The sequence below is a fragment of the Onychostoma macrolepis genome, chromosome 04 (genome assembly GCF_012432095.1).
Source record: "Onychostoma macrolepis isolate SWU-2019 chromosome 04, ASM1243209v1, whole genome shotgun sequence".
NCBI classification, from domain to species: domain Eukaryota; kingdom Metazoa; phylum Chordata; class Actinopteri; order Cypriniformes; family Cyprinidae; genus Onychostoma; species Onychostoma macrolepis.
The window spans coordinates 10,950,430-10,972,491 of NC_081158.1; the positions used below are offsets into that span (position 1 = coordinate 10,950,430).

General features: G+C 35.8%; 2 protein-coding genes and 1 pseudogene across 2 annotated transcripts; 2 read left to right on the top strand and 1 right to left on the bottom strand.

Moving 5' to 3' along the window:
* Positions 1-7,588: 7,588 nt before the first annotated feature.
* On the bottom strand, positions 7,589-12,513 carry LOC131539302 (uridylate-specific endoribonuclease A-like). Its single transcript, XM_058773789.1, has 7 exons — positions 11,727-12,513; positions 9,460-9,610; positions 9,177-9,376; positions 8,415-8,531; positions 8,209-8,315; positions 7,942-8,084; positions 7,589-7,811 (listed from the first exon to the last, which is right to left on the bottom strand). The coding sequence occupies exons 1-7, from the start codon at positions 11,776-11,778 to the stop codon at positions 7,682-7,684; spliced, it is 900 nt and encodes a 299-aa protein (XP_058629772.1). The 5' UTR covers positions 11,779-12,513; the 3' UTR covers positions 7,589-7,681.
* Positions 12,514-13,206: 693 nt separating this feature from the next.
* On the top strand, positions 13,207-15,687 carry LOC131539207 (elongation factor Ts, mitochondrial-like; annotated as a pseudogene).
* Positions 15,688-18,990: 3,303 nt separating this feature from the next.
* On the top strand, positions 18,991-21,848 carry LOC131538486 (gastrula zinc finger protein XlCGF26.1-like). The gene is made up of 4 exons (XM_058772358.1): positions 18,991-18,999; positions 19,083-19,503; positions 19,685-19,782; positions 21,342-21,848. Exons 1-4 carry the CDS (start codon positions 18,991-18,993, stop codon positions 21,846-21,848), a joined length of 1,035 nt encoding a protein of 344 aa, XP_058628341.1.
* The last annotated feature ends 214 nt before the right edge of the window (positions 21,849-22,062 follow it).

Below are 22,062 nucleotides of genomic sequence, written 5' to 3' on the forward strand. Positions count from 1 at the left end.
TAGCACACTTAGTCGATTCCCACATTATTTGAGGATCCACATCAGGGCATATTGATTTCAAGAAATTCCTTAATATATTATTTTAGTGAAGTAATGAAAGTCTGATTACTTAATAATGATATGTGAAAGCGCCATCTAGGGGACTTGGCTTTACAATAAGAACATGAGGACATGCTAAACTATTGCTACTGACTATGAGAGCAAACTGAATGAAGCTGGATGATGATCGTCTTCTGTAGAGCTGCTAGCATCACCAACTCTCACGTTATGAGTGAAACTCACCCAACTGAGACTCTCACACTCTCATGCCACACGTCCATTTTCAGCAGCTACAAACGAAAGAGCATCCACAGGTGAGGCTGTAATTATAGGAAATTAACAAAACAGATTTGGCAAACGTTCCAGTGAGTATTTTTATTTGTACTGTGGAGAGCATTAAAAGTGTTTGTTTACAGCATGTTTTGGCAACCAAAATAAGTTCCCAGTAATGATCACACTTGTACCACAATTTGAAAGCTAACCATATTTGACCTTTCCTTCAGCACTGTACTTTGTATGTAGATGTTAGAAAGTCAGTTCTTCCAAATGACCAATGACTGCAACAAGACTTTTTAAATGAGTAAATTTATTGATAGACATTGTACATTTGGTAATATATTCAACTGATATATAACTTTTTATTTCTTACCACTGAACTGAAAGAACGTCTGGTTCTGTACATAGTATGAATGTACAGTCATGACAGCAAAATGAATACATCTACGGTTTTCTGCTGCAAAGCCAAATCAGTAATTTACATATTTACAAAGAACTTGTGTATAAATAAGCACAGAAACAGAAAGATAACTTGAGTATTGTTGTGCGAGTGTAACGAATGGCCTGGATGCTGGATTTTCAGTAACATTTTAGGGGATATCATGCATAAAACCTGTAAGAAGAGTAACAGGACATTTCAAAGGAGCTTCTCAGCTGAATTTGCTCTCCTGATCTGTCAAACTCTTCTTCTGGATCTGATGTCATAAATCAGCACAGTAATGGTAGCCACGCCCACCAGAACTGATATGACCAATCGGATCAATGCTTCAGATGAACCGTGGACAGAGTCTAAATAAGGAAGACATTTTTGTCAAAGTCTACTTATTCTTCTTTTTTATTTAACAATAAAACAAACAATCAAACAAAAAAAATGACAAAACTATGTCAGCGTTGGGAAGTGAGAATTTGGTTGTTATTCAATACCAGTTTCATAAAGAAAGAAAGGAAAAACTGGAAGTGAATCATTTTACTTTCTGTCAGTGACTTATGACTTTCAGTTCTGTTAATGGTTCTCGACATGTGCGCTGTCTTTTTGATGTGGACACTGTATTAATATACTCTGCTTTCTCTCTGGTTGCACACAACAATGACATTCAGACCGATGTGTACGTGAATGATTCTTATGAGCCGACAAGAGGATTTATGTCAGAGCAATGCATTCAATAAGCATTGTTTTCCAAATATTTCTTTCTCATAATTAAAATAAACATTAATGGAATCATGAAGGAACCTGAATCAATAAATTGAAAAATTATTGGGACCAGAATCACCAAAGTCCTTTTGATTCCTCATCTGTGTTTTACTGGGATCTGACTTCAGTTGTCTCTAGAAACCAACAGACAATCTGGGAAGGAAACAAGTAATCGTTTATACTCACAAATACAGGAACTTTCCTCTGGCTGACAGAAATCAGAGATGTTGAGATGTCTGGACCGGTGACTGATGGGATTGTTGAGCACACAGCTGTAGGTGTTATTATCCTCATATTCCACCTCCAGATGTAGAGAGATGGTGGTGTTGAGCTCCGGGACACTGATGGAGGAGAGTAAACAGTTTCCCTCGAACCAGGACAGAGTCACCTGTGTCACATTCACCACTGAACACAGCAGCACACATCTGGAGCTTGGAGATCTTTCAGATGATGAGGGATTTAATGGAGAGTAACTGCTGATGACAGGAATGGAAAGCTCATATTACTGCTTTTGCAGGTATTTAGTGCAATAGTTTAATACTATTTAAGAAGAACAGGACAAATGACAGTGTACTGCTCAGCTTACCGTAGACTGTAACGCTGAAAGTCTTGATTGAGACCCTGTTTTCAGTGACGATTTCTATTTTATAAGGTCCAGAGTGCTCTGTGCTGGTGTTTGTGATGGTGAGCGATCCGGTCTGATTGTCCAAGTGCAGTCTGTCTCTGAATCTCCCATCAACACCGTCATGAAAGATCTCATTGTGTGCTTTATTGATTTTAGCTATGTGCGTGTCTTTAGGTCCAAATGTCCAGAGAATCAGATCATCACCCTGTATTTCAGTCAGATCAGTGTGTAGAGTGACAGAATCTCCCTCCATCACTTCTGCTGACTTCGTTTTATCCGTCTCAACACCAGACACACCTGAGAACACACAGGAACACATAGTTAGTATACATATTTTTAGTTATTATAGAATAATTTTATAGTTATCATTAGCCGGGTTCCCATCCTAAGAATTTAACTTGTGCGCAAAATTGGAATATCGCATAAAATATTTGTGAATAAGTACCGTTTCCATCCAACGAGTTACAGAGAACAAAATCGTCACTTCCTGATAAACTGGCACTAAATATCACTAAGAAAAGTAGGAGAAGCCACTGATTATAATAATTCTCAAATATAATAAATTACTTGCACTTCGAGAGCGCAGATGAAACACAATAAATGCGGTCTTGCTTTCGAGGGTGAATGTCAGCTGTTCGGGAACGCAGTCGTGGCAGAACGATCTGGGAGGCAATTATACACAAATACTTTGAAGACAGACGTTGCTTGGGCACTTCAGAATGACCATAACAACATTTTTGCAAATTAAGGAATTTCTTTTCGAAATTTGGCATTTCCATCACTTGTTTCTGATGCGATACTTCAAAATGTGCATAAAAAGAGGGAGATGGAAACATAGCTACTGTGTATTTATATAATTAGATATAATTAGTTTTTTTTTTCCACTTTAGTTGTTGTTGAACTAATTAATAATTAATATGAATAATAAATACAATAATTAAACTAAAAAAAACAACAGCTTACCAACAAGGTACCACAAAAACAGACATATAAAAACTAAAGTGTGAGACATTTTCTTCACTGAGATAGCAACGCTCCGAGTGTGAAAATGCAGCTCTGTGAGGTTAATGCAGTTACACATCTCTCTAAACAAGCACAGCTGCGGTTCCTTGTTTGGTAGTTAGGTTGTGCATAGTAACAGCGTTCAGACATGAAGTACTCTAGTCTGAGCACCTCAGTCAGTGTGTTTCTCACACTTTTAACAATCTTCTGTGAGAAACAGGACCCCTTCAAAGCTGCATGCGTCACGAGACAGAATAATAAATAACATTACATAATCATTCTGGGCTGCGTTTCCCAAAAGCTGTTTGTGATTGTGAAAGTTGATTGTGGAGACTATTGGTGGCAATGGCTCTACGATCTACTTAAGTTTACGATGCTTTTGGGAAACGCAGCCCTGTTCAAAACTTGACAAATAGTGTGCTGTCTCTGATCATCTCCCATACAGAAGTCACATAGATTGAAATATATTTTTAATAAATATATTTTGATATATTTAAATATCTTAAATTCAAATAGAAGAAAATATATTTTATACAATATATGTAAATATATTTTGAAATATATATTAAAAATATATTTAAATATTTGATTTTGACCGCTTTTAATATTTTTCACATATATTAAATATGTAAATATTTACATATATTTATTTCCTTTATATGTAAATACATTTAGATATCAGACTATGTAAATATATTAATTTGCGATATTTGTCCATATATTAATTTCTAATATTTCTTAACATATTACATTTCTGTACATGCAAATATATTAGATTTCTATAAATGCAAATATATTTTAAAACATTAAAATATTCAATTAAATAAACTTAAACATGTTTCATAGAATATATTCCCATTTACTCAAACGCCCAGACTTTAAATCTCCACACATGTAAATGTTTTCATTATCGAGATTATAATTTGCCCCTTCATAATAAATAGAATACAAACAACATTTGGACACTGAAAAACTGTGAATACTATGACAACGATATCACTTTATGGATATACAGCAAATGTGGGGGGAATTATGATTCACACTGGTGCACTTCTGAATAGATGTATTATAGCAAACCAAGTTTAATGAATCTCACGCCTAACGTACAGCATTATGGTCATTTCACACTGCCACAAATTTAGTTTTGTTTTGTTGTGTTCATCCTGTTGGAGTATGGAAGGATTTTCCGGACTATTTTCAAAAGCAATTGCAAATTGTATTTTCAATTGCGTTTTCCACATGTGGGCGCATAAATTGTGACATAATCCAAATGCAATTGCAAATCTTTCATTATCATTTGCATTTTCGCTTTCGCGAACGCATAGTGACTGCTACATTACAAATGAAAAGGCAAATTCCATTTGCAACTGTATTTCCCATGTCTTACGAGTTATGAGCCTGTCATATTTAAATATCAATATTAATTACCACATTTGGTTTTTCACTTTCTCTGCGTCGTGCATGTAACCTGCCAAAACTCAAATGAAATCGCAATTCCTTTTGCATTTGAATTTGCGATGTCTACACGGAAAGCTGTCAATCATTGTGAGGGGGCGGGACTATACTAGGGGGTGTGTTTGTATTGGGAAGTGACGTCACTCACAGACGACCGTGCTGAACGCTTTGATTAATGGAGGTAATCGTAAAGGCTCCGCTAAAGGCAGCTGCCAATCAGGTCGTGCCTGTGTGAACAAACAGACCCCAAATGCAGCGATTATCCCCTGCTAACAGCGGGAGCCACAACGGAACGCACAATAGGTCAATATTCACTATTAACGAAACACTTTACACCTGTCTCAACATCTCTCACTCCGATTGACGCAAATGAGTAAACAGACAGTGCAATTCTACACTTATTACAGTACATCTTATTCCTTTCTACACCTGCCTCAATATTTTGAAAAAAAAAACTGCCAATCTATATTTATTTACCCATTTCCACCTATATATATATATATATATATATATATATATATATATATATATAATTTCATATTTTAATCCATTATGGAGCACATGTCCCATGGCACCAAAGCGTCGCGCAAGTCTCAAGATCTCACACTGTGTACAGCCACCCGACACTGCGATTGATGCACATGATTTTTAATATTAATTCACTTTGTCTGTGGCATGTTCTGTGACAGCTCGATCGTTGGTGTGCAGACTCATCTTGGGCAGGCAGAGGAGGAGTAGCAGCATTTTCTGTTTTGTTACGTGCATCAGTTGGAGTGTAAACAGACTGAGAGATCTTGAGGCAGGTGCTCTAATAGGTGGCAAATAGGTAAATACGTGCAGATTTGCACTGTCTGTTTGCTTGTGTGCCTCAATCGGAGTACAAACAGTAAAAGATCTTGAGGCAGGTGACGCGCTATATTACTACAGAAGTTCTAAGCGGCCATGCATTTCTTTTTTCCCTTCTTGTTTTCTCGTGATCTCGACATAACAAAAGTTGTTTTCTAGTTATCATGACTTATCTTTCTCATGAACTCAACATAGCAAAAGTTGTTCTCTAAGTTACACAACTGCGCCAGTAGGTGGCAGTATAGAACTACTGATGGGGAGTTGATACTGTATCAACTAAATTTTACTGTACGCGTTTGGGAAAGAGGACCTTCGTGATCGCTATAATTTATGCAGTTCATTACTGACATTTAATTAAACTTATAAATGTTAAATAAATATGATCATTTTGCTTGAAATTGTATATGTTTTTGTTACGTTATTACTGCTGCATGACTCATCACAGTTTCTCATTTGTGACCCTGGACCACAAAACCAGTCATAAGGGTCAATTTTTTTTTTAAATTGAGATTTATACATCATTGATGTATGGTTTGTTAGGATAGGACAATATTTGGCAGAGATACAAAGTTTTGATGTATTTACAGTAGGAAATTTACAAAATATCTTCATGGAACATGATCTCTACTTAATGTCCTAATAATTTTTGGCATAAAATAAAAATCAATTATTTTGACCCATACAATGTATTTTTGGCTATTGCTATAAATATACCCCAGCGACTTAAGACTGGTTTTGTGATCTAGGGTCACATTTACAACGACGTATTTGTAAAGTGCATCTTTCTTATTTTTAATCTTTATTGTTAATAAATAATAAATGTGATTTGCATATGGGTATAATTTAGTCCAGTAATGTTGTAGCCTAATCCATTGTATTTTCTACATTTGTAGGAAACCATAACTGTAGAATTGCACTGTCTGTTTACTCATTTGCGTCAATCGGAGTGAGAGAAGCAGTGAGAGATGTTGAGACAGGTGTAAAGCGTTTTGTTAATAGTAAATATTGACCTATTGTGCGAAAAATTATTTTTCTTACCCCATTGGCAGATTATTTTGCTTATTTCAAGCAAAAACTCACTTAATTTTGACATGTTTTTTCTGAAAACAAGACAATAATTTTTACTTCTCTAGAAAATCCTTCTTGATTTAAGAATTTGTAGATACTTTGGCTGGAAACAAGACTAAAAATCTAAGTAAGAAAAGCATTTTGTGCAGTGTACAACTTGTTTACGTGCATGTTAACACATTTTTCTCTCTCTCTGTAGTCTTACTGCTACAGATACAGATACAGATGTGCAGCCCGTAGTCAAAATACTTCGGACAGTTCTGCCTGTCACGAATCCTGTCCATGCACTTCCGTTCACTCACCACCAGAGGTCACCCGCTCATCACATGTTGCACTTCACCGTCTAACTACATTTCCCATCATCCATCGCACAGATCACACAGCTGTCACAGATTACACATTGCACTGATTACACAGCTGAAACCCATTAGACACGTTTTATAAGCCTTGGACTTTCTTTCCCTCACTGCTGAGTATTGTATGCATTTATTGCTGCCCTACAGAGCCCTGTTAGTTTTCCTAGTCTTGCCTATGTCAGATTGTGTTTTCCCCTGCCTGGACTATCGCTTATGTTTTGGATTACCTCTCTTGTCAAGCCCCTTTTGATACTGTTTGCCGATTGTCGACTCACGCTTGTCTTTGTTTACTCTCTGTCTCACCCATGTTATACCTGTCTGCCACTGTTCGACCCTGCCTGTTATGACCACGTCTCTGCTCATTAAAAGCTTGCATATGGATCCGCACGTCTCACGTCTCGTCAGTCCCGTAACACTGCCAGGTCTTTCACTGTCATACACTTGAAATTTTATGAAAATAAAGCCATTTGTAAGAGTTTGTTGTTTTTTATTTATGTTCTTTTATTTTTTTGTATAATTACAGAATGTGATTCTATCCCGAATTACCGGAAAATAGTTCTAAATCAAATTTAAAAATGTGGGAAAAAAAACAACATATGTGACCAACAAGTTTGCTTAATAACAGACTAATAGATGTGTTCACTTTTGACAGTTGTAGCTGATGAGAGTGTGAAATAATATTATGTATTAGTAAAAATACAGACAGGAAGGGTGTTTTTCTATTCTTGTGTTTTATTTGGTCCAACATCAACCTCGAACAACCAAGAAAAAATGAAGACTACATATGAGTTGTTTTGGTTGTGAGTCTGTTGATACTGATGTTCAGATGGCAGATGATCGTGGTGTGGCAGGGTAAGCGGAGGCAATGTACTTCTTTCCATCCCCATAGCTGCTGTTTTCCCATGTATAGGTCTGAATGCCCAGAGTGTTTCCTCCCAGACTCACATAACACCTGAGAATACAGATAAACACATGAGTATATACATTTGATTTACTCATATAAACAAAATGAGATTCATTTGATGAATGGCCGGATGGAGGAATAAATATGCATAGGCCGACAACAAAAACCGACAACTTACTTCTTGCCAGGACGGGTGATGTAGCAGAGACTGTAGATAGCCAGATCAAATTCAGGACTAGAGCCAATAAAGGCAGAACCAACCTCTTTGAAATAGCCATCCCATTCAAACTGCATTCCCAATACATCAGGATATGCGGTCCACTGAGAGAGAGGAGAAACTTGGCTTTTACTATATCAACACGTGTAATACAAGTAGACATCCAGACTTTTAAAATGCATGTACTAGCACTGGTTTGTTTTGATTCACACGCTCAGTAATACTCACAGGGCCATTAAAACTATGGCTGTAGTAATTCAGGAGGCCCTCTTTCTCATTCAGATAAAACTGCAGCCAGTTGTGGAAACCAGACACCTTTCCTTTCTTAATTTCCCCTTTTGAGACAATACATGTCAGCCAAAGGGAGATAAAAAGCAGTTTGACAGCGAATCACACGTGGTCACACACACACACACACACACACACAGACTGACCTGCAAAGGTGTGCTCAAACCCGCTGGAGTCCAGTTTTTTGCCTTTAGATCGAGAGTAAAGACCAAACCACATCATCTTCAGATCCTGGATAAACTCGCTCTGTGATGAGTATATACCTGAAAACCAGCGGTTTAAATTCAAATATTTTGCATAATCTATTTAAATAACATTTTAATAACTTTGTGGTGCAAATGATAGTACTCAGTAAACTCTTTTCTTCTAGTAAAGAATTTAGAATATTAGTAAAATATTAATACTGCATATACCGTTCAGAAGTTTGGGATTGGTAAGATGTTTTAAAAGAAGATTGTCATGCTCACAATGGCTACATTTATTTGACCAAAAAACAGTAATATTGTGGAATATTATTACAATTCAAAAGCGCTTTCCTATTTTAATATATTTTAAAATATAATTTATTATGGCAAAGCTGATGTTTTAGCAGACATTACTCCAGTCTTCAATGTCACATGATCTTTCAGAAATCATTCTAATATGCTAATTAGCTCCTGTTGAAAAAAAAAAAAATATATATATTTGAAACAAATCTTTCAACATTATAAATGTCATTACTGTGTCTTTTGAGCAAAGAATTGTATCCTTTCTAGATAAACTCAAAATTATACTGACCCCAAACCTTTGAATGGTAATTCTTTAAATATTATTTAATAGATACTAAAATATGTGAAATCACATTATTTTTTATTACATTGAGGTCACTAAAATTCAGAAAAAGGGTTTTGTGGTCACATATACTGTACCTTTAGAGTGGAGGAAATTGTAAAGCTCCCTGCCCACATCAGTGTTCATGGCCTCTTGGAGGAAAGTGTCCTGCTCCTGCTCTTCCTGTGAGGTCACATCCTCCGCTTCCCCTGACACCCTTCTATAGTTGTCTAATAGATTCAGCAGAGCTTGATACGTGGGCTTGGAGAGCAAAGTACTACTCACTTGCTTGAACAATCTAAGAGAGAAAGAGAGCACTGGAATTATAACATACATGTAAATACTGAATGTGGATATCTGTGTGTGCAGTCTGTGTCTTACGGGCGAGATGACTGGTCATCCTCGGAGCCGGTCTCAGATGAAGAGATCAGTGTCTGAGGATCAATGACCAGCTCTGAGGCTGTGGCTCTGTTATGGTCTAACTTGAACAGCGTCTCAGACAGAGACTTGATCTCAGCGTCAGAGACTCTGGCTGAAGGTTGGGATGGGAAAAGGATAAAGAAAGAGTTAGCGCCTGAAGTGGAAACAAAACCCTGACGAAGCCTGAGCAAATTTCAACATTCAATTTCTAAAACTGGAAATCTGTTGTCTTAGTAGTCAAGAAAACAATGTTAATTATCAGTCAAAAGTCTGCACATGTTCAGTGTTCATAACTAGATTCAAGTTTATTATTGTTTTTGTTTTTATACGTTTGTGTGACACAATCCTGGGTGTTGTGCAGATTTGTGCTGTTGACAGCTACAACCGTAACAGCAATTACCTGAACCTGTAGTAGCATTTGTAGACTGAAAATAATGTAAAATAATAATAAATAAATTATGTTTTAGGGAAATAAATAAATACATGACAGTTCCTTTTGTCTGAATAGTATTGTGTTTTTCATACAAATAACTAACATGGAACTGATTAATTACACAATAGGAAATATGGTGTTTAGCATTTTCTAATGAAAGTGTGTGAAACTATAGAAGTAGGCACAGCTGAGTTTCATGCCACCTCTGAGATCCAAAATAAACAGGACTCGGGATCAATGAGTAACTTTACACAGATAACCCCCTAATATTTAGAACTAAATCCTTCTCCTATTTTTATGCCTGTTATAAAACGCCGGTTTGCCCCACACGACTCGACAGAGCTTGAGCATTGTACTGTATTTAAGAGACAAATAAAACCTGTGTTTGTTTGGAATTACTTTGAATGATTCATTATTCGTTTGTGCCTTTTGTCTAATTGAACACAGACAAGGAGTATTAAACTATATTCGTAAAACTACAAACTTCAGTCCAGCTTGACTTGACAGAACAGCAAAATTAGTTTTACAGCTTTAACGTGCAAGACCAGACCAGCTACTAAACATTTATTTATTTTTTTTAAACCTATACACTCTCAGAAAAGGTACAAAGATTTACCAGTTTGCCTTTATACTGGTACCACCCTAACGACAGCTTTGTACTTTTCTTATGAGAGTGATTTTGTTTTACAGAATCACGGATGTTGAAGCTCACCTCGACGACCACCAGGGATTTAACGATTCACTCAACTCACGATTCGATTCGAGTCACGAATTTATTTAATTTTTTTTACAAAATGAGATTTAAGACAAATTATAAATTAAATGTGTCCTTTTATTATTGCTCGGACAAAATGCAGCACGTTTCTTTGTGAAATTGAAATATAACACTATACTAATATAGCACTTGCATATTATTGCTCTTTTGTTGTATGTAAATGTAAATAACAAAACTAAACGGAAATGTTAAAACAAGCTCCAAATCAACTAAGTAACACAAATAAAAGAAATCGACGAGCTGAATGAGACGCAGATTCACTCTATGCCAGCAGGTGGCGCTTTAAGCGTTTCCTTGGTTTCAGCTGTAAACAAAGGAGCGCTGCACTTATGAACTTTAATATAAAGTATACCATCTAAACCTTTCTAAAGACAGTAAGTTCCCTCAGACATACATTCATATAAACTCCTACCCCTAACTGAGTCGAGATTTGTTTAGCATCTCAACCGATTTGAATCGTCACATATTTTAATCGATTTTCAACCGGCTCACAGTTAATCGTTACATCGCTGACGACCACAGAATCACGGATATAAAAGAATCACTATAAAAAGCAGTGTGGTCGTTAGGGATGTAACGATTAACCGGCTCGCGATTAAATGACCACACTGCTTTTTATAGTCATCGCAGCAGTCCTCGTGCTGCTGGCATTGTGAATCGCAGTCGTTCGAAGCATCGTAGGGCTCTTTACAAGAAAGTGAGATATATTTCACATGCTGACTGCTAAAGCGTCATTTTATGTGAAAGAAAATATCTACCACCCAGAGGCATGTCAGTAACCTATTATTTGTACTAGTAGAGCGCAATAGTACGAACTCAGTAAAGTACAATTAGACGTAAGGCACAGGATTTGATTAAGGAGATTTGGGTATAAATCAGAAGTCCAGACAAGGAGAGAGAAGGAACACTATTTGCATTAGGACTCTAACTATGCTGTACAAGAACAAAAGGTAGCTTACATGAACATGTTCAGTTTAACTGAACGAACAATCAGGATGGAAATTGAAGGTATTAACTTACCACTGTAGCCCTGAGAGATCAGGGTGATGGTGAGAAAGAGGATGATCTTCATGATGGACTTCAGACGATCTAGACACACAAACTACAGATTAGGACTCAGTTCGGTTTTTATACCATCTCAGTTCAATAAAGCTTAAGGAACTCCTCCCATGCATTCTGTTGTGATAATAACTACTAATATTTAATAATACATCACAAGGTGACTCGGTTCAAATGTTTTGCTGTGTTGCTATGAGTAAAAAGGCAATTTTGGGAATGATGAAATGATTACAAAGAGGAAGTTTGTAATCACAAAATAAAATAAAATAAAATAAAATGAATGAATCTCTATTCCTCTTTTTCAGTCAGCTGGTCCAGAAATGGTAAACACCTGGTGAAAAAAACAAAACAAAAAAACTTTGCTTTCTTTCCTTGACCTCTCCCGGTCTAGCTAGTATTTACTCTGAACAATGCTTGAAACTTTGTATTGCAAGCCCTTCCTGTGTCTGTTTTGAATTGTAGAGTTGTTTTTGCCCATATTGTACAGCACTTTGAATCAATTCAAGTTTCATAAGGGTCAAATTATTGACATTGATACATCATTTGAAAGCTACATACATAAGCTTTCCATTGATGTATTGATGATAGGACAATATTTGGCTGAGATACAACTATCTGAAATCTGAGGGTGCAAAAAAGAAAAAGAAAAAAAGAAATCAAAATATTTAAAATCGCCTTTTAAAGTTGTCCAAATTAAGTTCTTAGCAATGCATATCACTAATCAAAAATTAAGTTTTGATATATTTACAGTAGGAAATTTACAAAATATCTTCATGGAACATGATCTTTACTTAATATCCTAATGCTTTTTGGCATAACAGAAAAATTTTGACTCATACAACGTATTGTTGGCTATTGCTACAAATATACCTGTGCGACTTAAGACTGCTTTTGTGCTCCACAGTCACAAATGTGGTTCATAACTAAACATTGCTGTTGCTATTATCATGTGTAGATTATCTCATTAGGACTGGGGCCTGTTTCATAAAACAAGTTTACCAAACAAGCCAAGCTTATTTCAGTTAGTCTGACTTATTTTGAACCAAATAAACTGACAATAAATCAGACTAACTGAAATAAGCCTGGCTTGTTTGGTAAACTTGTTTTATGAAACAGGCCCCTGGTATACCCAAACAACAACAATAAAATACTATTATTATTATTATTTGAGCAGGTTTATGCATTTTTTATATACCATTAATACATTATTTGTATGCCAGTTTCGTTAGCCACTGTTATTTTCATTTTCACAATGAATTAAACTGTTCCTTCTGTTCTTCAGTAAGCGGTAGTGTAAATTCCTGTGCAGTAGATGGCGCTATACGTGACTCCTGAATTCTCTTCTGTTTGACCTTTCTCTCTCTCTGTAGAAAGTGTGCTTCAATGACATTCCTGTTACTGATGTAAAGAAGCTAGTGTTAGTCCTGAGGAAGGTATAGAAATGGCTTCATATTCTTTATTTCGATCTGTCAGGACAGAAGTAGTCAAGGTGGGCTTTGTCTCGTTTGTCATACTTCACACTCTAATCTTTTAATGTTTTTGACTGGATGCTTTAGAAGTTATGATGCTCTTTGCGTCTGCTTTGATATGAATTTTTGGCTTGTTATTCAAATAAAGGCGTGTTTTAAATAACAGATGACAGTATTTGTTTTTCGGTTTCCATACGGCTGTGTAATGTACTGTAGCATCATTAATCATGTGTCATATTTATAATGTGTTGTTCATAGGGATGTCTCACGCAGCATGTTCAGTCTCTCTACACTAGCTGCCCGAGTTTAGCAGCAGATAAAGCACTTCTCCTCAAATTACGTAAATCTACACCTTCATCAACTGCAAAAAAGCACTGGAGAAATTCAACAATGACGTTACACAGGTGTGGGTCAGTATTTTTTGAAAGATTGCTGTAAAAAGAATGGAGGATCTTATGCAAAAGATCTTATGGGTAGCTGACAAATAAAAATTGGACTGTGTCCTATGTATGGAATGCCAATCTTGCCATAATTTTAAATAAATATATAAATGTACAAAGAAATGTAAAACAGCATAAATAAATAAATATACAAAGAAAAGTAAAAAAGCAAAACTAAATAATTATTTTTAATTTTATTTCCTTATTTATGTTTTTTTTTTCATTTTTTATTTATACATTTATTTATTTCCACTTTTATTTATTTTCACATTTATGTATTTATTTACGCATTTACTTCTTTATTTATTTTCACATTTATTTATTTCTATATTTCTTTGTCTGTAGGGTAATGAGGAGGGCAGGTAAGTCGAGGTACAAGAAGTGTAGCCTACATGACGCACCTGTTGAAAGTGTGGGATGAATGACTTAGATGGGCGATATGGCCAAAATCTTATATCACGGTTATTATTTCAGTTTCACGTGGGGGGTTGTTTCGGCTGGGAAGCGTGCAATCTGTGATCGTGTGCATTTGCTGAAGCTCACAAAAGCGTGCAATCACTCTCTTATGCGCGCTGTTTCTTTAGGTTTCACTTTCAACGCATCCAACGCATGTTTCCAAGATTCGGAAGAGAAGAAGGTTACTGTAGAAGATTTGTCGCCTTGTGCCACTTCCCGTGGGGACAGTCACCGCATCAACTGATTATAATGGGTTCTCTCGGTGTAGACACAGCTTTAGGTACTTCGTAAATAAATGTATAAATAAAATTGAAAAAATAAATAAAAGTGGAAAAAAATGAAAAAATACATATATAAGGAAATAAAAGTATAATTATTTATTCTTGCTTTTTTACTTTTTATATTTATTTATATATTTATTTATTTATTTTTTCTTTTTTTTAACATTTATTTGTACATTTATTTATTTATAATTATGGCAGGATTGGGGTTCCATACCTATGGTGTGATATAGAAAAAATTTAGAAAAAAAACTTAACATACAAATAACATGAGAAAAATGTATCTTCATTCTTAGAGTTACAAATAGCATGAGAGAGGTTTATCTTCAATCTTAGAATTTTTTTAATTAATTATTTATTTATTTATTTTTCCATCACACCATAGGACACATTGATACGTCAACTACCCATATATACATTTTAATTTCACTACTTGAATTTTAAACCCACTGTATTTTTTTTTAACTAAAAAGTTTCTAACAAGTTGCTATGTATTAATTACAAGTCATCTGATTAGTCAGGCACAAATAGTAAACTCACATCTTTGTCATAGTTGTTGTTGTCTTTTTTTATATATATCATGCAATTTAGATGTGCATGTACAAACCTGTACATGGTAAGGATGAGCTAATTATGATTTGCAAAATTTGATGTCTGTAGGCAGAAAGCTGGCTGCATGAACAAGCCAAAAAAGAGGGCTGGAGGAAAGCGAGTAAACTGGAAGGTCAAAAAGCCAAGGAAGGGCTGATTGGTGTCCTTTTGGGTGACAATGCAGCTGTCATGGTTGAGGTGTGTTGCTTGTCAGTCTTACCACACAATGTATAATTTGGTCGCCAAAATGATGCAGTATGATAAAATCAATGTTTTTCTTTTCAGGTGAACTGTAAGACAGATTTTGTGGCGAGCAATGAGAAATTTCAGAGTGTGCTGTCTTCAGAGGACATTAGTAAGCTCCACGTTCCACTATCAGATCAGATAGCCTTGACTATAGGTGAGATGTACCATGATATATCGTGTGTGAGTTTGCCCTTTTACATTATATTTACTTTTGCATAACATTCTAAAACCAGGTTTATCTATGATTTCTTGCTACTTAAAGTGACCCAAAAGCCACAATTAAAAATCCAGTTCAGAAACATTTACGGGTCAGAATTTTTTTTAAAGCAATTAATTTTTTCTTAAATGAAATTTTATTCTGTAAGGATGCATTAAATTAATCAAAGTTACAATTAAGGTATTTACAATATTACATACAAAATCAGTTTCAAATAAATGCTGTTTTTTTTTTCTGTTCATCAGATAATCCTGAAAGATGTTTGAAAATATTAGGCAGAACAACTGTTTTCACCATTAATAATAATAAGAAACGTTTCTTGAGCAGCAATTCAACATATTAGAATGATTTCTGAAGGATCATGTGACACTAAAGACTAGAGTAATAGCTGCTGAAAATGTTGCGTTGCCATCACAGAATAAATTGCATTTTAAAATAAATTGAAGTAGAACACTGTCATTTATGTTTGTAATAATATTTCACAATAATACTATTTTTACTGAATTTTAAATAAATGCAGCCTAGGTGAGCATAAGAGACTTCTTTTAAAAACATCAGAACATCTTACTGATCCCAAACGTTTAAAGTCTGTATTGTACATAAAAAATATATACAATTACATGATGTGATTATATCTTCGCAACATGAGTAACACAACATTGGTAAGCAATTATAACACACCCTGTCTATTGTCTATCTCCTATTAATTAAATGTAATAATAGCTTTGGACTTTTTTTTTTTTTGCTCTGCAGTTCAACCCTTCAATTCATCCTATGTACTAGGAATTATATTCGTTTTCTAATGTAAATTTATATTAGGCTTGTTTGAGATGCGCCTCGCCTGAAATGTAGGTGAGAGCAGGCGGCTGCAGTGAGGGGAGGAGTGAAATAAGAGCAGTCAAGACGGACAGTTCTGAGCTCTCGGAGTGGAACAGATACCTACGAGATCAAAGGCAGATATCGCGTTATTCTCACTCATATGCTGTGCTGCTGATAAACATGATATAATTTCAGTTCTGTTGCTTTTATATGAATATGATGAACAAGACACTCAAAGTGCTTGCTATTTAATTCCATACGAAAGGCGTATTTATCATCCATTTTTATTTTAATTCAAACATGTATTTGAGATTTTTATAGAAAATATGACAACAATCACACACAGAGATCGCACTGTCATAGTGTTTGGAAATATTCATAAACAATTTAAATACATAATAGCATGAAATCAGATAAAAAAAATAAAACATTTTTAGAAGAGAACACAGCATCACGGTTGTCTGAACCAATGAGCATTAAGCGGTGTCGTCAGTCAGTCGTTTCCCATCATGCTTTTGATCAGCGCAGTCGGTGGAGAGCAATCAAATGCTTCACAAAGTGATTCACTGTTTCGAATCGCTCGAATCACCTGCTGCTCAAAACAGTGTAAATGCAACGAGAACAACAAACACTAACATGTGTAACTTTTACAAAACAACTGCAAATGTTTTCATGAAAGTGGAATATATTAAATATAATCTACAAATCAGCAAATACTCAATACAAATATGAACCTTGTGTATAATTTGAGTCCTTTTATTAAGGCCATTAACTCTCACTCTGACTGACTGACTGAGTTTAGGCTTCTTTTTCCTTCTCTTAATTATTCTCATCTTAAACAGGAGAAAGTGTCCAAACACACAGAAAAACTCCTGCTGAAGCGACTGAGATCCACGTGACACTATTATAAAGATGGCGTTTATTAAAGAGGAGAGTGAAGACATGAAGATTGAAGAAGCATTCAGAGTCAAACATGAAGATACTGAGATACTCATTTTATCCTTATTAAAATACAGAATTACAGATATGAAAATATTACAGAAGTAGCCAAAACAATTATTTTGTGTATCATTAAACATATCTACTTCCGAGTAGAAAAAAATGAAAACAGTATTTAAGAATAACTTGAGTTTTTATCTTAACATTTGTTGAGTAAATTATTATTTTTTTCAACTCGTCCCCAAAAGTGCCGTACTAACATATACATACCTGAACGTAACTCGCAGTAAATGTTCATTACAGCAAGCAATAAAATCATATGTCAGAAATACCAGCCTACTTATAAAATAAATCATTTCTCGAGCTGACACAGCTCGGTCGAGTCACTGCAGGCTGTTTATCTTTGTTCTTCATTTAAAAATCTTCAGTAAGTGAATAATACAGTCAGTGGTCAGCCGTGTTGGGGGTAATGCATTATAAGTAATGTGAGTTACGTAATGCATAAACTAGTAAAGTAACTAGTAAATTAACACATTACTTTTTAATTTACATGAAAATATCTGAGTTACTTTTTCAAATAAGGTCAGTTACTTTGTTTTCCATTTACTGACTGACAGCTCTCCTGTCCACATGTTAAGAGAAATCAGGAGTAAGTACAGAGCACTCATTGTGTGTCCCGTGTATAGTTAGTTCTTGGCTAAATGTGAACTTGCATTTACTGATCTCACTTTCACAAAAATAGGTTCAGTTTTCCTCCAAATGAATAAAGAACAGTGAAATGCAAACTCAGAAGATGATGCAAATCTGCAATAATTAAGTGGTAAATAACTCGAATGTCTTTTATGTATTTAATCCCATTTTATTAACCAATGTCTTTGCTTCTGAGCTTCGATTATCAAATTCAGTCATACTAATAAGCAAAAATTCCTTTAGATAAACTAACATTTGTGCTTCTTTTTTATTGCTGTGTTGAGTGTTGAACTTTCTTCTCCTGCATGAATTTACTTTTCCTTCAGCCTGAGGCTTATTCATTTCACTTTTTAGTGTGAAAGGGCTTTTTCATTTGCCAAAAATAAACTTTTTATATTAAAAACAAACAAGCAAACCCAGCCCAGATTTGAAAAGTAATGCAAAAGTAATATAATGCATTACGGTCCATAAATTGTGGAAAACAATGTAATGGTACATTCCCTCCATCAAGATCTAGATGAGCGGAGGTCCTAAAGAATGGGGATGCATTAGGGATAAGAATTAGGGATGCCTAAAGAAAGCAAAGGATTAACAATATCAACAAGAGGTTTTGAAATTACAGGTTACACCTCTTTCAGTAGTTTAGTAGGTATAGGATCCAGGATGCGTGTTTGGATTTGATGCTTTTCATGTCTAAATGTCTATGTTTTGATGTTTGTTGCTTCATGCCATTAAACTGGTGTTAACTTGTATTTGTCTCTTTTCACCTCAGACCTGATGGCACTGAAAGAGGAGAGTCAGAATGAAACGGAAGAGAAAGATCAGAATGAGGAACATCATGATTTCAAAACTGAAGAAAAATCAATTAGTTGCTCACTGACTGAAAAGACTTCCTCACCAAAAAGCTGAAAAAACACAAAACCTTAATTCCCAAATGAGAATTCATACTGAGAGAGACCTTACACCCGCCAACAGCGGAGAAATGTTCAATCAAAAGGATTCCTTAAAGTCTGTTTTCACACGAAATGGAAATCTTACGTCTCACATGATAATTCACATTGAAAAGAAGTCATTAATATGCTCTCAGTGTGGAAAGTTTTTTACAGAAAAAAAAACCTTAATGCCCACATGAGAGTTCACACTGAGAGAAACCTTTCACCTGCCCTCAGTGTGGAAAGAGTTTCAGGCTCAAAGAAACCCTAAAGACTCATATAAGAAGTCACACCGGAGAGAATCCATTCTCATGTGATCAGTGTGGAAAGAGTTACAGATATAAAGAAAACCTTAATAATCACGTGAAGATTCACTCAAGAGTGAAGAGTTTTAAATGTCATCAGTGCGAAAGGAGTTTCACAGACAGGAAACATCTTAAGAATCATGTTAAAATTCACATCGGAGAAAAGCCTTTCATGTGCCATCACTGTGGGAAGAGTTGCTCAAAAGAAAGAAGCCTCAAGATTCACTTGAGAATTCACACTGAAGAGAAACCTTTCACCTGTGAACCGTGTGGAAAGAGTTTCAGGACTAAAGGAAACCTTCAGATTCACAAGGTAGTTCACACTGGAGAGAAGCCTTACAAGTGTCTTCAGTGTGAGAAGAGTTTCTGAAGTCAAAGCAACATGACACGTCATTTGAAAACTCATTCTGGGAAGAAATTGCCATTTTCCTCAGAGTGACAAGGTTTAGATAAAGGAGTAATTTCTACAATCATCTGGAAAACATTCAATTGTAGTCAATGTACTAAAAACATTTTTTGCCATCACTCTTACAGATCACCCTGCTGAAAAATCCAGCATAAACCAGCATGGATTCCAAGCTGATCCATGCTGCTTTATGCTGGTTAGTGCTGATCCAGGCTGGTTGATGCTGGTTAGTGCTGCTTAGTGCTGGTATAGTGCTGGTCCAAGCTGGTTGATGCTGGTTAGTGTTGGTTCAGGCTGGTTAGTGCTGGTGGACCAGTATATCCATGCTGTTCTCAAGCAAAATGGAGCTGGTGATGCTGGTTCATCAGCATGGTCTTGGAGGGTTGAGTGTTAGGGTGAATCCCATTTCTCTGTCTTACCCCTTCCCCTTACCCCTTCCCCTTAGTTTTGTGCGTTCACGTGAGAGTAAGGGCTAACCCAATTCTCGTTTTGATCGAGGGGTAGGGCTAAGGGGAAGTGGTAGATACCCCTTAAAACCAAGCATTTTCGCGAGCTTACTTGAAACCGAGGGGTACCCAGAACACACTGCGCAACCGGCAACAATCAAGTATTTTCGGCTTAAATAATTTATTTACTGATCTCACTTTCACAAAATAGGTTCAGTTTTCCTCCAAATGAATAAAGAACAGTGAAATGCAAACTCAGAAGATGATGCAAATCTGCAATAATTAAGTGGTAAATAACTCGAATGTCTTTTATGTATTTAATCCCATTTTATTAACCAATGTCTTTGCTTCTGAGCTTCGATTATCAAATTCAGTCATACTAATAAGCAAAAATTCCTTTAGATAAACTAACATTTGTGCTTCTTTTTATTGCTGTGTTGAGTGTTGAACTTTCTTCTCCTGCATGAATTTACTTTTCCTTCAGCCTGAGGCTTATTCATTTCACTTTTTAGTGTGAAAGGGCTTTTTCATTTGCCAAAAATAAACTTTTTATATTAAAAACAAACAAGCAAACCCAGCCCAGATTTGAAAAGTAATGCAAAAGTAATATAATGCATTACGGTCCATAAATTGTGGAAAACAATGTAATGGTACATTCCCTCCATCAAGATCTAGATGAGCGGAGGTCCTAAAGAATGGGGATGCATTAGGGATAAGAATTAGGGATGCCTAAAGAAAGCAAAGGATTAACAATATCAACAAGAGGTTTTGAAATTACAGGTTACACCTCTTTCAGTAGTTTAGTAGGTATAGGATCCAGGATGCGTGTTTGGATTTGATGCTTTTCATGTCTAAATGTCTATGTTTTGATGTTTGTTGCTTCATGCCATTAAACTGGTGTTAACTTGTATTTGTCTCTTTTCACCTCAGACCTGATGGCACTGAAAGAGGAGAGTCAGAATGAAACGGAAGAGAAAGATCAGAATGAGGAACATCATGATTTCAAAACTGAAGAAAAATCAATTAGTTGCTCACTGACTGAAAAGACTTCCTCACCAAAAAAAGCTGAAAAAAACACAAAACCTTAATTCCCAAATGAGAATTCATACTGGAGAGAGACCTTACACCCGCCAACAGCGCGGAGAAATGTTCAATCAAAAAGGATTCCTTAAAGTCTGTTTTCACACGAAATGGAAATCTTACGTCTCACATGATAATTCACATTGAAAAGAAGTCATTAATATGCTCTCAGTGTGGAAAGTTTTTTTTACAGAAAAAAAAAAACCTTAATGCCCACATGAGAGTTCACACTGGAGAGAAACCTTTCACCTGCCCTCAGTGTGGAAAGAGTTTCAGGCTCAAAGAAACCCTAAAGACTCATATAAGAAGTCACACCGGAGAGAATCCATTCTCATGTGATCAGTGTGGAAAGAGTTACAGATATAAAGAAAACCTTAATAATCACGTGAAGATTCACTCAAGAGTGAAGAGTTTTAAATGTCATCAGTGCGAAAGGAGTTTCACAGACAGGAAACATCTTAAGAATCATGTTAAAATTCACATCGGAGAAAAGCCTTTCATGTGCCATCACTGTGGGAAGAGTTGCTCAAAAGAAAGAAGCCTCAAGATTCACTTGAGAATTCACACTGAAGAGAAACCTTTCACCTGTGAACCGTGTGGAAAGAGTTTCAGGACTAAAGGAAACCTTCAGATTCACATGGTAGTTCACACTGGAGAGAAGCCTTACAAGTGTCTTCAGTGTGAGAAGAGTTTCTCAAGTCAAAGCAGCATGACACGTCATTTGAAAACTCATTCTGGGAAGAAATTGCCATTTTCCTCAGAGTGACAAGGTTTAGATAAAGGAGTAATTTCTACAATCATCTGGAAAACATTCAATTGTAGTCAATGTACTAAAAACATTTTTTGCCATCACTCTTACAGATCACCCTGCTGAAAAATCCAGCATAAACCAGCATGGATTCCAAGCTGATCCATGCTGCTTTATGCTGGTTAGTGCTGATCCAGGCTGGTTGATGCTGGTTAGTGCTGCTTAGTGCTGG